Source organism: Amia ocellicauda, chromosome 13 (assembly GCF_036373705.1).
Source record: "Amia ocellicauda isolate fAmiCal2 chromosome 13, fAmiCal2.hap1, whole genome shotgun sequence".
Lineage (NCBI taxonomy): Eukaryota > Metazoa > Chordata > Actinopteri > Amiiformes > Amiidae > Amia > Amia ocellicauda.
The window spans coordinates 19212690-19226006 of NC_089862.1; the positions used below are offsets into that span (position 1 = coordinate 19212690).

The 13317-nt window shown below is 36.4% G+C and overlaps 2 protein-coding genes across 6 annotated transcripts in view; one reads left to right on the forward strand and one right to left on the reverse strand.

Moving 5' to 3' along the window:
- Positions 1-2936: 2936 nt before the first annotated feature.
- On the forward strand, positions 2937-11161 carry lrpap1 (low density lipoprotein receptor-related protein associated protein 1). The gene is made up of 8 exons (XM_066720100.1): positions 2937-3218; positions 4379-4523; positions 5948-6078; positions 7004-7124; positions 7598-7753; positions 7973-8055; positions 8322-8498; positions 8761-11161. Exons 1-8 carry the CDS (start codon positions 3057-3059, stop codon positions 8827-8829), a joined length of 1044 nt encoding a protein of 347 aa, XP_066576197.1. The 5' UTR covers positions 2937-3056; the 3' UTR covers positions 8830-11161.
- Positions 10559-13317, reverse strand: part of dok7b (docking protein 7b) — a 29116-nt gene continuing 26357 nt past the window's right edge. For all 5 annotated transcript variants that reach the window (XM_066720097.1, XM_066720096.1, XM_066720093.1 and 2 more), the window contains one exon: positions 10559-12635. In XM_066720097.1, the coding sequence (XP_066576194.1) occupies positions 12499-12635 (137 nt within the window). In that variant the 3' untranslated portion in view covers positions 10559-12498. The remainder of the gene's footprint in view (positions 12636-13317) is intronic.

The following is a 13317-nucleotide window of genomic DNA, read 5'->3' on the forward strand; positions in this document are numbered from 1 at the left end:
TGCCAAGAGATCAGTGCACTTATACACAGGGGTTGAACAATCTAGAGTCTAGATTAGATAGAGTCTGATACAGTTAGTCCAGTCTGCCATGTGAAAAGGAAACTAGTAACATGAGATATAAAATAAAATCACAATCAGCTTTGAGCACATATGATTTATAAAACCTTGTAACCTACAGGGACAATCAGATTATGCCTTAAAGAGCTAGTGTCATAGTTTCCAACAAGAGAGAGAGCTAGATATTGATATACATATGAATATAGATATACATATACAAATACATATAGATGCAACACTCTATCATCCAAACACTTTGTTTTTTCCTTCATCTTTCGACTTGCTGATGAGTAAATCATACTTGCTTTACTGTCACAAGCTAGTCAAATATTAATGAAAATGGTTCTGGTGCCTGCTTTGAACTATAATATGAGGTATCCAAAGGGAAATTGCTTTCCTGGCCTTGAAGTAGTTAGTTAATCTTTATAAGAAATGCAATGTGTTGTAGAGAATAAATTATTACAAACCTACAGGCCAAAAGTATACTGTTCTAATGTCAGGAGAGATATGAATCTTATTGTTTAAACCTAGAGAGAGAGAGAGAGAGAGAGAGAGAGAGAGAGAGAGAGAGAGAGAGAGAGAGAGAGAGAGAGTAGATGGATAAAGCTTTTTTTACTTCAGAGCTGAAAAATACCTGAATAACTAATCTGTGTAAAGAAGTGCTCACCAACCCCTCTGTCCAACATGGTGAGGTAAGGCTAACAAACCCCCATGATATTTAGAGGGTGCTAAAAATCACAGGCTGCCATAGTTTTCTGACCCTGGCTACATACCACTGCTGCAGAACTACAAACTTCAAAAATTGGATGAAGAACTCAGTCAAATTAAATGAAACATTGTAGGCCTCTGTGAAATTAGAAGAAAAGGAGAAGAACTAATTGAACTGTAGAGTGGACAAATTTTAGTTTCTCGTGGAAAACAAAATTGTCACACAAGTGGCGTTGGATTCATTATATACAAGAGACTGAAGAACAACATAGAATTTGAGAGGACTTTTGACAGATCAGCAAAAATAGTTATTAAACTAACAAAGAGATATCAGCGTCAGATTGTCCAAGCTTATTTACCCCATGTTCAGTATCATCTCAATATGAAAGTGGAACGAAGTATTGAAAAGCGGAGTACAAATTAGAACTGAAGAATCGATTTAGGATCATTCCAACACCATGGAAACTTCAAGAGAATTTGGAGGATTCAGTACATCACAGACAGGATAATATCTCTCAAGAAACAAGTGAACATATGAATAAAATAAAATAAAATAAATTTGATACAGTCAAACCCCAAAATGAAAAATCAATTACACACTGAGCTGCCTTTCTTTCTGTGTCTTGAGACACTTGGTTCCCATAACATGTAATGTTCCTTGCTTTGAATCAAGGTAAACAAGATGAATTTGACAACAAACCTTGTTGTTTCCACGACTCACAGGAGTTACTAATCGGCATTGAATAAATATTGATTGTTCTTTCAATTAATCCCATATATGGATTTTTTCTTTGTTCTGTCTTGATGTTTTAAACTAAAGCCTAAATGGCTGCACCTAATTTAGCTGAGTTCAGGGATCTTCTGTATCTCTGTCACCTGTTTCTCTTTATTATTTTATTATTACCATTATCTAATACATTTCTTATTGATTCACTGTGTATGCATGTACATATCACACAAAACAAAGGACTGACTAATATAATTTGCTCAACATGTCTAACCTTAGTATTTATGACATATCAAAGAATCTATAGGCAATAAGCAAATGAAGAAGAATACCAGAAAACTTGTGCTTCATACAAGTACTAACCCAAGACGTTTCTCCTGCACATGTGTTTGCAGCCGCCTTCCTCCTGTCTCTTAGATGAATCTTTCTCAGTGTCCATCTTGCCACTTTGTATCCGACTTCTGCGGCTGCTCCTGCCGTGCAGTCTTCTTCTGAGAAGGAGGATGTCTCTTCCAAACTGCTGGGGACAACCTCTTTTTCAGGACAGTTGTGAATGTCCATGTTTAAAACACCTTAAAACGCAGCACATTAGACAAGTTCACAACAGTCTCTTGGTTATTGGTTTGCATGCAAACGGCAAGGGACGCGGAATAGTATTTTTTAAAACATTTTAAATTTGAATATTGTTATCATGGCAAACCGAATTGAACTGCAGAGTATTAAGAACTATTAATAATGTCAACGTTTCGACAACTTTCCCTATAGTTTCCTTTTCTGTATCCAATGAGAAATCAGCAATATTTTAGTAATAACACAGGTGTAACGCCAACTTTGTTCAATGTTGGTATGAAATGTTATGTTCTGGAAACAGTGTCAGTAGTAGTAAAATGTTTCTGAAACGGGAAATAACACAAACATGCAATTGGATTTACAAATACAACTAGTGCAATAAATAATGAAATAAAAACGTTTTAAATGCAACACATTTTCCACTAAACATTGCAGACCAAAGTGTGCGTTTCTATATATTGAAACTCATATAATAATAATAGGATGGTATAAGCATACATACACACTATACATAGACATAGGCTTACATTTTATTATTATTATTATTATTATTATACAATTGTTAGCCTATTATTATCATAATCATCACCCAGCTAAATTACATATCAATTCTACTTGTTGGTGTAGGCTATTGTTGTAAACATAATATATAACTTTAAGGACAGTGTGGTTTAGTTGCACTTTCAGTGCTGTTCTGTATCCAGCGTGGATGCTCCTTATTTGCTGAAACCGTTTTTCAGCCTCCGTTGCCAGAGAACATTATTTACGGGGCATTGTGGGAAATGTAGTCCATGCCTTCGTTATTGGATTGAGTCAACCTCACCTCGCCAGCAAACAACGGACTACATTTCCCAGCATCCTGTCGCTTCCCGTTCCCTTTAAACCTTGCGTAAATACGGAGGAAAACGCTCTTTGAATTAGAGACATAACTTGTAGGGATTCGTGTGGTTAGGTTATAGTTATAACTTTGCTTTATATTGTTTATTGGAGGGAAATGAAGATGTTGTTCATGGTGGTGCTGATCTCGTATTTGGGGCTTGGAGTTGCAGGAAGTAAATATTCTCGAGATGTGAATGAGCCCAAACCAACCGAGGGTAAAAATATCGGTGAGTTCAGGATTGCCAGACTAAACCAGGTCTGGGAGAAAGCACTTCGGGTGAGTCAATAACTTACTCAGTCACATGTTTCCTGAGATCTAATTTTCCCTTTGTTGTGCAACCTTTCTGTGAACAAAAATGTGTGCATTTGATTTAGCAGAAGTGCTGAAACTAGAGATCCTGACGTGAATGTGTCTGTATTGTATTTTACTGGTGAGACGTGCATTATAGTAACAAATGAGAAGGCATGTCTTGTGAAGAAAGTATTGTGCTTTGTGACTTCTGTGCAGAATACATTTTCAAGAAAAAAACGAGAATATATTTGCATCTCGAACACAGTAGTGTATATGTCCCTTAAGGTGCATTAACCTTATCATAATGTATTAAAGTTTGTTTTCACTGATTTCAAACGTCAACTCTCAAAAGTACCATTTTCCAGAGAAGGAAAGGGATATGTGAATGAACAGCTTTAGGCAATTATTTTATTTAATTAACTTATGTTAACTTTAGTTACTTGTTAGCTAAGTCTCTTTCAACAATCAATAACAAGGGTAAGCGAATATTAACCCCTGGTAAAGGATGATGCTGGTCCTGATGACCTGAACCCAGTGTTGGTCTTTGGACCCAGTTCCTCAAGAAATTGGGAAGCAAGGTGTGGGTGGGACACCTAGCCTATTCATTAGTTAAGTCTTATAAAAAGGATTTAGGCTAGGTTCCTGTTAATAGACAAAGATGGTTGTATTTAGGCAGAGTAACAAGTTTCATTACGAAGAGGAACTTCTCACGGTCTGTTAAATGATCTTTCATGGCAAGAGTTAGTGTATTATTTCAGTATCACAAAGACCTTCATAACCGCAATAAAAATCTTTATGTATTGCTGGCCACGCCCACTTTCATTTCACCTGACTATTGCATCTTTCCAACAGTTCTCATAAATGTATTCAATGGGAACTGCTTTGTTGTTTCTTCTTCTTCAAATCTAAGGTTTAATTATTGTAATCCTGTTTTGTATTTTGTATTGGAGCTATCCTATATACCCTTCATATCCCCCCCCAAACACACACACACACACACACACACACACACACACACACACTGTTTGAGCTGTACTGAACATGCCATGCTATAGGCTAAATGGTAAGTACACAAATCCTAGGTGTTTACAAGTCCATGGCAGCTTTGCTGATAACCCTACCAACCCTATACTGTTTCCTTCCAGATGCAGCTCCCTCCGGTGAAGCAGGCCGAGCTGCACAGCGACCTGAAGATCCAGGAGAAGGACGAGCTGCAGTGGAAGAAGTGGAAGGCCGAGGGTCTGGACGACACCGGAGACAAAGAAACAAAACTGAGGCGCAACTTCAACGGTGAGGGACAAGACCCATTGCTAAAGAAGAGCAAGGATTAATTAAGTGGTGCCTAGTTGTTGATTTATCTCATTACGGCAGTCAAAGTACTTTAATGTTTGATGCCAGTGTTGAAATCGTACCATGGATGGCATGAACCTTGTGTCTGTAACACTATATAGACCTAGGAAAGGGGTTGAATTGCTTTGGTAAAGTAAATAAACTAAACTATAAGTTAAGGTGAAAAGAAATGCCTGAACACTCCTCAGCTTGGATTTGAAGAACAATTAAGACCTTTATTCTTTCTAATGAAGTCTGTTAAATATATATAATTTCATAACCATAATTTAATGAAAGCTGCTGCTCCAATAGTAGGCAGATTTAATTTAATAGTGTGGGACAGCTCTCCCCTACAGCTATTTTTGTAAATTAGATCTTGGTAAAAAAAACAATCAAGTTTATTTTATTTCTACAAGGGAGTTTATTTCACCGACAACAGAAAATCTACATTTGTAAGGATGTGAAGCTTAGAGATCAATACTTCCACTGAAACTTCCCTTCACAGTCCAACTGTTTTATAGATCATTACTTTCAGGCTGTCTATTTTAATTCCCCACTGTTGCTGGCAGGAGGTAGGCTATGTTTTAGAATCGATTGGCCATGTCATCTGTTTATTGGTAATGGATTACTTTTTATACATGACTGTATGTCATGTACAGCTCTGGAAAAAATTGAGACCACTCCAAGTTCAGAAATCAATGTTAAGTGGTCTCTAAATTTTTTCCAGAGCTGTATATTCTTCCCATGCAAAAAAAATATTTTGGCATAATTTCTGTTATTGTTCACATAGAAAGTACACAAGTACATTTTGACCAACACAAACCATTTTCTTCCTGCCTGAAAGCTAAGATTTTGTAATGTTCACCTTGCCAGCCCTATCAACCAGAGATCGTAAGCGCTTGTCTTTGTTCTTGTTAAATGAAAGCTTGTCTGTCACTGCAGCCCTGGTTCTCTCCACAGTCTGTCTACTGTGAAGGAAGATAAATGATGGAAACCCATTTATGAAGCTCAGAAGCTTTATGCAGCTAAACTTCTGATCCACAATCTTAATTAATTACCGTCTGCTTTCTTCTTTCTGTATTGTCTGCCTAATTTCTGCTATATTTCTAAAATCAAGAGGCAGCCGTTTCTTTGAAGGGAACCTGCAGTTTTAGTCTATTCTAATGAAAGCATACTGTTGAGTTAGAACTGTAATTGGTCAGTATATTTGATTGTCCTCAAAATACATCAGACAACCCTGTAATTGTGTATTGTAAGGCAAACAGAACTTTAGGGTCACATTTCTCCTAGCCAGTAAACTTCAATTAATTATTTTACGTTGTTTTTTGTTTTGTGTATTTTATTTACTACTGCTTATTTCAATGTATATGTTTTATTTATCAAAGTAATTCTTACTAAGTATGGGCTGGATGGGAAAAAGGATTTGAAGCCCTTGGAAACCAATTACCTTCAAAACCATGAAAGCAACGACGTGGATACATTTGATGACCCCAGGTTGGACAAACTCTGGAACAAGGTTAGGACATTGTTTTAATTCTTATGTGCTGTCATTAGTACTCTCACTATGAAACACATTATGTATGTCAAGTGATGCATGTAGGAGTGAAGGTTAAAAGTCTTCTTTTGAAGAATACAGTGTGAACAATTTATCTGGGTGATCTGTATATTGCAGCATCAGCCAACAAAATTCAGTAGTATCTTGGGGATTAGGTTTAAACGGAAATGCACTAAGTTTTACCATTATTTATTTGGCACGTAGGAGTTGGCAAGAACATTTTCAGATGCGGTGGGAGAAGCACACAGGTCATGCAGATCCGAGGAAACGTTTCACTTAATGCCTAAGCTGTAAGAGTTCTGCCCACTGCGCTTAATCCCATCCTTGGGTTCAGGATTTGGGGAATTTAAAAAGCGGCTTAATGAAAAGCATACAATCATGTTTCCCTTTTGGAAACAAAAAAATGAAACTTGTAGGTGTACGTATAAAAAGGTCTTTGAGAATATAGCCACGCTACAGTAATACATCCTCCGATCCTTTAAAGCCCTGCAACCAGCAGTCATGTTATGAATGTCTGTTGTTTCAGATACTCTACCGTGAGTCACCATATCCTGTTTTTATTGGTTTGCGTTTTTCACATTGTGTTTGCATCTTCGTAAAGGGTATGAGCTATGAGTGATAGTTTGTGATTGACATGCTTGTCTTTGTGTTGGTTTGTCTTTTGCATTAGTGACTGATAAGATGGAATATTAAACTGTGTGCAAAGCTTGTAGAGATGGCAAAGACAAAATATGGAAGTCCACATTTTGAGTGAAATGTTGGGATAATAGATTTAATTTCACCATCTTTCAGACGGTCAGATGATGGCTGCTTCATATTAACTGCGGAGGTCAATTACTGAGCAGCACCACACTAAAAGCCTTTCGTAAAATGCTCCTTTTCACAGGCAAAAAGCTCGGGCAAGTTCACAACTGAGGAGCTTCAAAGTCTGCGCAGGGAGTTTCAGCACCACAGGGACAAGATTCAAGAATACAACCTGGTGATGGATGCTGTTAGCAGGACTGAAGGTGATTTTTTTTGCATTTCTGTTCCTTTTTCTTTCTTCATACATTTCTTCCACAAAATGTAACCAACTGTAGAGCTTTTACATTTGACATTCCATTGGCTTTGATGTAATTTCTGGATTGAGATCTCCAGTTATATTTCCACCTAGTCAGTGCATTCCGATACCAACCTAGGATACATTGACAGACACGTGTGTATAGAAATGTGGGTTTTCTTGGAGCTGTTTTCCATTCAGAATCATTCAATTTGACTTCTCAGACATCTCAAAGCCTGCATGCAATTTTAACTACAATTGGTGAAATACTGGTGTTGTCCTTACCTAGCAAAGAATCTGCAGGTTTTTTTGGCAAATTGCAATAAGAGATGTTCCTTTTTTCAGTTGTTAATCGTTCTTAGTGTTGGTACATTTACCATCAAAGTTTAATTTTGTGAGCGATCTCCTCTTTAAAATGAGTATATTTCATATTTCCTTCAGAGATTCACAAGAATGTGGTCAGCCCCTTGGAAGGCGATGCGAAGGAGCACCTTCTCCATGAGAAGCACGCAGATCTGAAAGAGAAGATGAGAAACCTCAACCAAGGCTTTGACCGTCTGCGCAAAATAAGCCACCAAGGTTTTGGAGAAGATGGCGGTACATTGTTACCTTTTTAATTGAATTTCTATGCATGTATGTTTCAGCCTGATCTGTTTTATCTAGTTAAATGGTTTCCTTTTGAACTTTTTGTAGTCGCTTAATATTACAATGTACATGATCCCTTTGAAGTCCCAAACACCCCACTCCTCAATTTAAAAGTTGTACTAGTCTAATAATTAAAATCTAAGTCTAGTCTAATCCACCTCCCATTTACAGATTTTAAAGAACCAAGAGTCATTGAGCTGTGGGATATGGCCCAGAGGGCTAACCTCACTGATGGAGAACTTGACTCCCTTAAAGTAAGTTTTTAATATTGTTTTCATATTCATATTTAAATTTAATTTGGGGTATGTTCGATTTTATTATTGTTAAGAATTACTTATTTTTCTTAATGTTTTTCCAGTTTATTAACCCCAATAAGTAAAAGCAATACTGATTGAGTCTAGTCTTCCCATTGTTGGACTGTTGGAGCTTTGGTGGTCTGTATTATTTTGTAGTGATTATTCTTCAGAGAGCAGAAGATGTGAAGAAATTATTTTAAATTAAACTATTTTCAATTGAACAGGAGGAGCTGAAGCACTTTGAGATCAAGGTTGAGAAGCACCAGCACTACCAAGAACAGCTGGATCTGTCGCACCAAAAGCTGAAGCACGTCGAAGCCCTGGGAGATGAGGAGCACATAAAGAGAAATAAGGAGAAATATGACTCCTTAGCTTCGAAAACAAGAGAAATGAGCTATAAGGTAGGTATTTAGGATTTTATAATATTTGCCCAGTGAGTCATTTGGTGTATGAATTTCATGTCATAATATGCCTTTCAACATCAAAGTTACATGAGTTTTCAGTTTGAATTCAAAGGGATCTTCTACTGAATTGAAAGGTTCCCCTCCCCTGATGATGTCCACAGTATTTCACTGAATAACATGCAGTGAGCTCCTCTAGATTACGCTGCTGTGCTTTATTTAAATAAAAAAGAGATACAGGACTTGTCTTTGTGTGTTTCAGATGAAGAAACACATGCAGGACTTGACCAGCAAAATTACTCGGAATGGACTACACCATAATGAGCTCTGAGACCTTTTAATTTTCATCTCTCCACAATCAGAGAATAATGCACAAAGCGTCTGCCTGTCTACTTGATCAACTAGGAAGACTAGTTAGGGGTCCCAATCATATTGCTTCTGTGTTTTACTTGCTCAACTTTGTCCAATTGTAGAAATGTTTTTTCTACGACACTGATTTTGCACAAATTCAAATGTGTCCATTTAATCAGTGTGTTTATGAATGAGTGTGTGTATATTTGTGATTCAAAAATGTTATGCTGAGGAATATCCATTGCGATTACTCAGATTTTAGCTTTCACTTTTAAAAGCTGTGTTTTGTATTGTGCCCCCTCCAATTTTCTAGAGCAGTAGTGGGAAGTTAGCATGGGAGTTATGAGTAATAATCGTTTCTTAAAACCTCGAAACAAACAAGGGCACATTTGGTGGAATTAGGAAAAATGTCAGCTGGGTTGGAAATGTGGCCCTGAAGCATAAGCATTGCCTCCACACTGCTCTGGACCTTTTCAGTGGTTCCTCTGTGTAGTATGGTTGAATATTTTGGCAAGTAACGCATTTAATTTTAGTCAAGCAATAAATACTGTAGGAAATTAGAACTGAGAATGCTATGGAAAAAAATAACTGAAGAAACTTGTATATTTTACTTGCACAGAACTGTCATTAAGGAAGAATTGCTCAGCACTGCCACTGAAAATTAGGTAGCGATGCCTAGACAATGATGCAAATAAATCCCACGTCAATGGGCATGATGTAGCCCATTCCCTCTTTGAAAACGCACTAGTGACAATGAACTTGTCTAACTGAATTCGATGCACGGGGACTGGTTATTTGGCAAAGACTGAAAAAAATAGGTGAGCTTCTCTATTTGATAGCTACCAATTCCATCAACAGAGTAGAAGTCTTAATCTGCCATGCAGTAATGTACCGCTGTTTTTAATATGCGTAATTAAATTTTGAATGTGTGTGAGGGGAAATAAATCCTGTTCTTGAAAATGGTCTGCACACTTAATGTATATACAACTTTTATCAGGTGTGCATTTTAATAGTTCTTTTAGTTAGAAAACAAGCCTTTATTTAAAATATTGTACATCAAATTACATTGCTGGTGATTTCAAACCCATGAAGTTAATGACAGCTGCAGGAGTGAGCTGGTTGAATTCAGTATCTGTAATTGCATGAGATTGTTTTTTATGGCAAGATATTTTAATGACGGCAGGTATTATACATGTTGGAATTAGGAGTTAACAAAGTAACACTGTAAGTGTATTTCAACTAATAACTGGAGAATACCTGGAAAGGAAGTTATATTAAATTAAAGAACAACTCCTGAGAACTGCAGTTTTCCACCTTGGCAAGAAGAGATGCACAAAATGGGACACCGGCAACCTTACTTAGTAACTGCCTGAGACAAATATGACCATGTAGTTTTTGTTCATTTAAAAATGTACATGTCTTGTATATTGTGTGGTTGAGTTGAAAACTGCAGTCTTAAGAGTAATTATTTCAGTAGTATCAATCTTGGGAAAAACTGAATCATTAATTTGATAGAACTAATATCTGTAGACTAGTGCTGGGCAATACATCAGTGGGGGAAAAAAATACTAAAACCATTTATTGCTTCATTTCTTAAAACAAAAAAATATGGATATTAAGACATTCATAATTTAAGACCTACATCTTTGGGATTAGAGTTGTGCATAGCTATGTAAAGTAAAAGTAGAAGATAAAGTGTAAGCCTGCAATCTTATTTCATTATATATTTATTAGAAATAGAAAGGTCAGAAAAGCAAATCAATTGAAAAAATACAGACTGCTTATAATGTTATTCAATTTACATCAAATCTGTACAAAATTCAGGCATTGCAGGTAATCTAAAAGCAACATTTATGTACAGGCTTTTTAAGAAGCCATGGGTTGAGCTGACAATCGTAAGAGATTGGGCTGTTGATTTATTTTCTAGCTGCATATACTTTAATGGAAAAGCTCAAAACATTTTATAAAACTGTACTTGCTTTCATCTAGAAAATGCCACCACAATTCACTTATTACAAACATTTACAAACGGTTTAACATTCCCACACAAACTTAGTATTTTAACTAACGTGACAAAACATGAAAAGCTTTTTCTATTTTAAGAGAATGCTTGTGTCAGAAAATACTTCCAATAAAATAAACAAATACAACCATTTCTCTGGCATTTCTAAAAGGATTTGTGATATTTCCAGCGCAGCTTTGCTTAACTGAAATTAAAGGGATTTAATATAAAGTACATTATATTACTGCCTTGAAACTTGGCCAGTGAAATTCCACATTTTCCATTTGAATAAAGAAATCATTCCACTACAGACCTTCAGCATTTTTTTTGTTGACCAAGACTTTTCAACAATAACTAAAATACTCTTCCAATGGCTAACACTTTGCTGATGTGGAAAGTTTTCTTTCCCCTCCTACAAACCCCAGAAAGAAATGTTTCATCATAATGTAAATATTCAAATTGTTAATGTTGCATCAATTTTGAGTTTAACCACTCATTGGACTGAAGATTTTAATTTAAAAATGCCATACTGTGTGATTTGAAGCGTCCTTTTAGCATAAGACTGACATTCAGAGGTAAGTTGTGTTGTGATAAACTGTTTTCTAATGTATTTTTACACAATCTAAACACAGACCTCTCTAAAGCACTGCATACAAATATATGCACCTTGTATTAAAATAAATAATGGAAAATGTTCACACACCCACTAGTGGATTCTACACATTCAATGCCCCATGTGTGCACAAGCTTGGATAGCTTTATTCTCAAAATGTTTTCTCTGCTTTAATTTCTGATAAAATGTTATGCTATAATGTACTTTTTTTTTTTTTTCCTACATGCCTCTATGTTAGTATTTTTTTAGGGTTTTAATTTGATTTTTTTAATTGTCACTTTAACTTGGAATACTTCAGGGTTTGATGGTGCCATGCTCTCTAACTTTTGATTTCAAGAAACTCTCAACTATAAACATAATTCAATCCCTACCCTCCTGGGTGTAAACTTGACAGAATCCAACAGTACACTTATTTTATACTTGGTTACTTGATTTATATAGATTTAAAAGACACCACAAATTGAAGTCTCCAGGGCTCAAAAAGGGATGACTCAGTTTATCCAACAGGCATATCTCCACACTGTTCACAGACACATAGCATTTTGTCAGATAATGAACCATCTGCGATGGCAGAGGCCACAGATTGCAATACCACTTGAACACATGGTGAATTCAGACAATTTACAGGTAAGTAGCACTAGCTGGATCGCAACAGAGATGGGGATAATTTCCAAGGTGGAGCCGGTCTGTGGAAATATAGAAAATCATGAGGAGAGAAGTGAATATTGACAACATTTCTGTGAATGTCAAGCCTGAAAATGTATCTGGTTTTTAATACATTCTATTTGAACAACTCACACACAACTTGGCAGGAACGTCTGTTGAAGGTACATAAAATTGCCTGTTGTGTCAAATGGAAGAGCCAAACTGCCTGCTAGAACCATGCATCAATAACCCTTGCATTGACACGATGCACCGTACTCTGGAACCAAGTGCGCTTCCATCGCCTTTATCGAACTGCCCGAAGCAATATTCCTGTAGAGCAGGCAATCCGGACAATGTATGGATCTTGAGATGGACGTTCCACCATTAGGTCACTGTAAAGCACCCTTCTTCTTCTGTTCAAGTTCCTGCAGTCGCTCCTCTCTGAACTGCGCATGCTGGGTCCCCACTTTGTGGGCCGTCTCTGTGGCAGTGATATCAATCTGAGCGTACTTGGTGGAGCCGCCTCCTGTAGAACAATCGAAAGCAACATTGTATTTTATTTCAATGGCTTTTAAACAGTGAACATCAAATTTAACTGCCTCAGTGAAGGGCACAATCCATTACTCCAAATGCACTACAGAATCTAAGAGTCAAATTAAAGCTATGCACGGTTTATTATTGCATTATGCAGTTAGCCAAACAAGTGGAAAGTAATAGGTTAGTGTTTAATGGCATATTTTAAAATGATTATTAAGCCTCACTGCAACAATAACTACTATACATTGTTTTATATACATTGGCAAAGACATATATACATTGCACTATACAAGTTGTATATATTTCCTTACACTCCCTGTCATTTAAAACACACATAATTAAATATTTGAACATATACATCATCTTTGTATTAAATCTGAAAATAAAACTGACACAGGTTTGTTCTTCATGTAAACAAAGTCATCTTTGTTGTAATGTTCTGCTGCTTTGTAATCAAATGTGATATGGGCTTATAAACATTTGACCATTACCTACAAAATGCGACTACAGGCATGGTTTATAATTTGGTTTCAGTGTTTTATACTGAAGCGACAGCCTTTTGAATTCTGACAAAAAAGTACAGAGGAATTCCGATGCATTTTATACCGACTGATTTTAAACATTGTAGTTCTAGGACAAGGAGTTTAGGATGACTGTGAGTATTTGTTTGA

Bases quoted from the DNA above. Each gene is read 5' to 3' on its own strand.
- lrpap1 (XM_066720100.1), top strand. From the start codon at position 3,057: ATGAAGATGTTGTTCATGGTGGTGCTGATCTCGTATTTGGGGCTTGGA. The intron at 7,125-7,597 runs GTGATTTTTTTT...TATTTCCTTCAG, and splicing joins TGCTGTTAGCAGGACTGAAG to AGATTCACAAGAATGTGGTC. The intron at 8,499-8,760 runs GTAGGTATTTAG...TGTGTGTTTCAG, and splicing joins CAAGAGAAATGAGCTATAAG to ATGAAGAAACACATGCAGGA.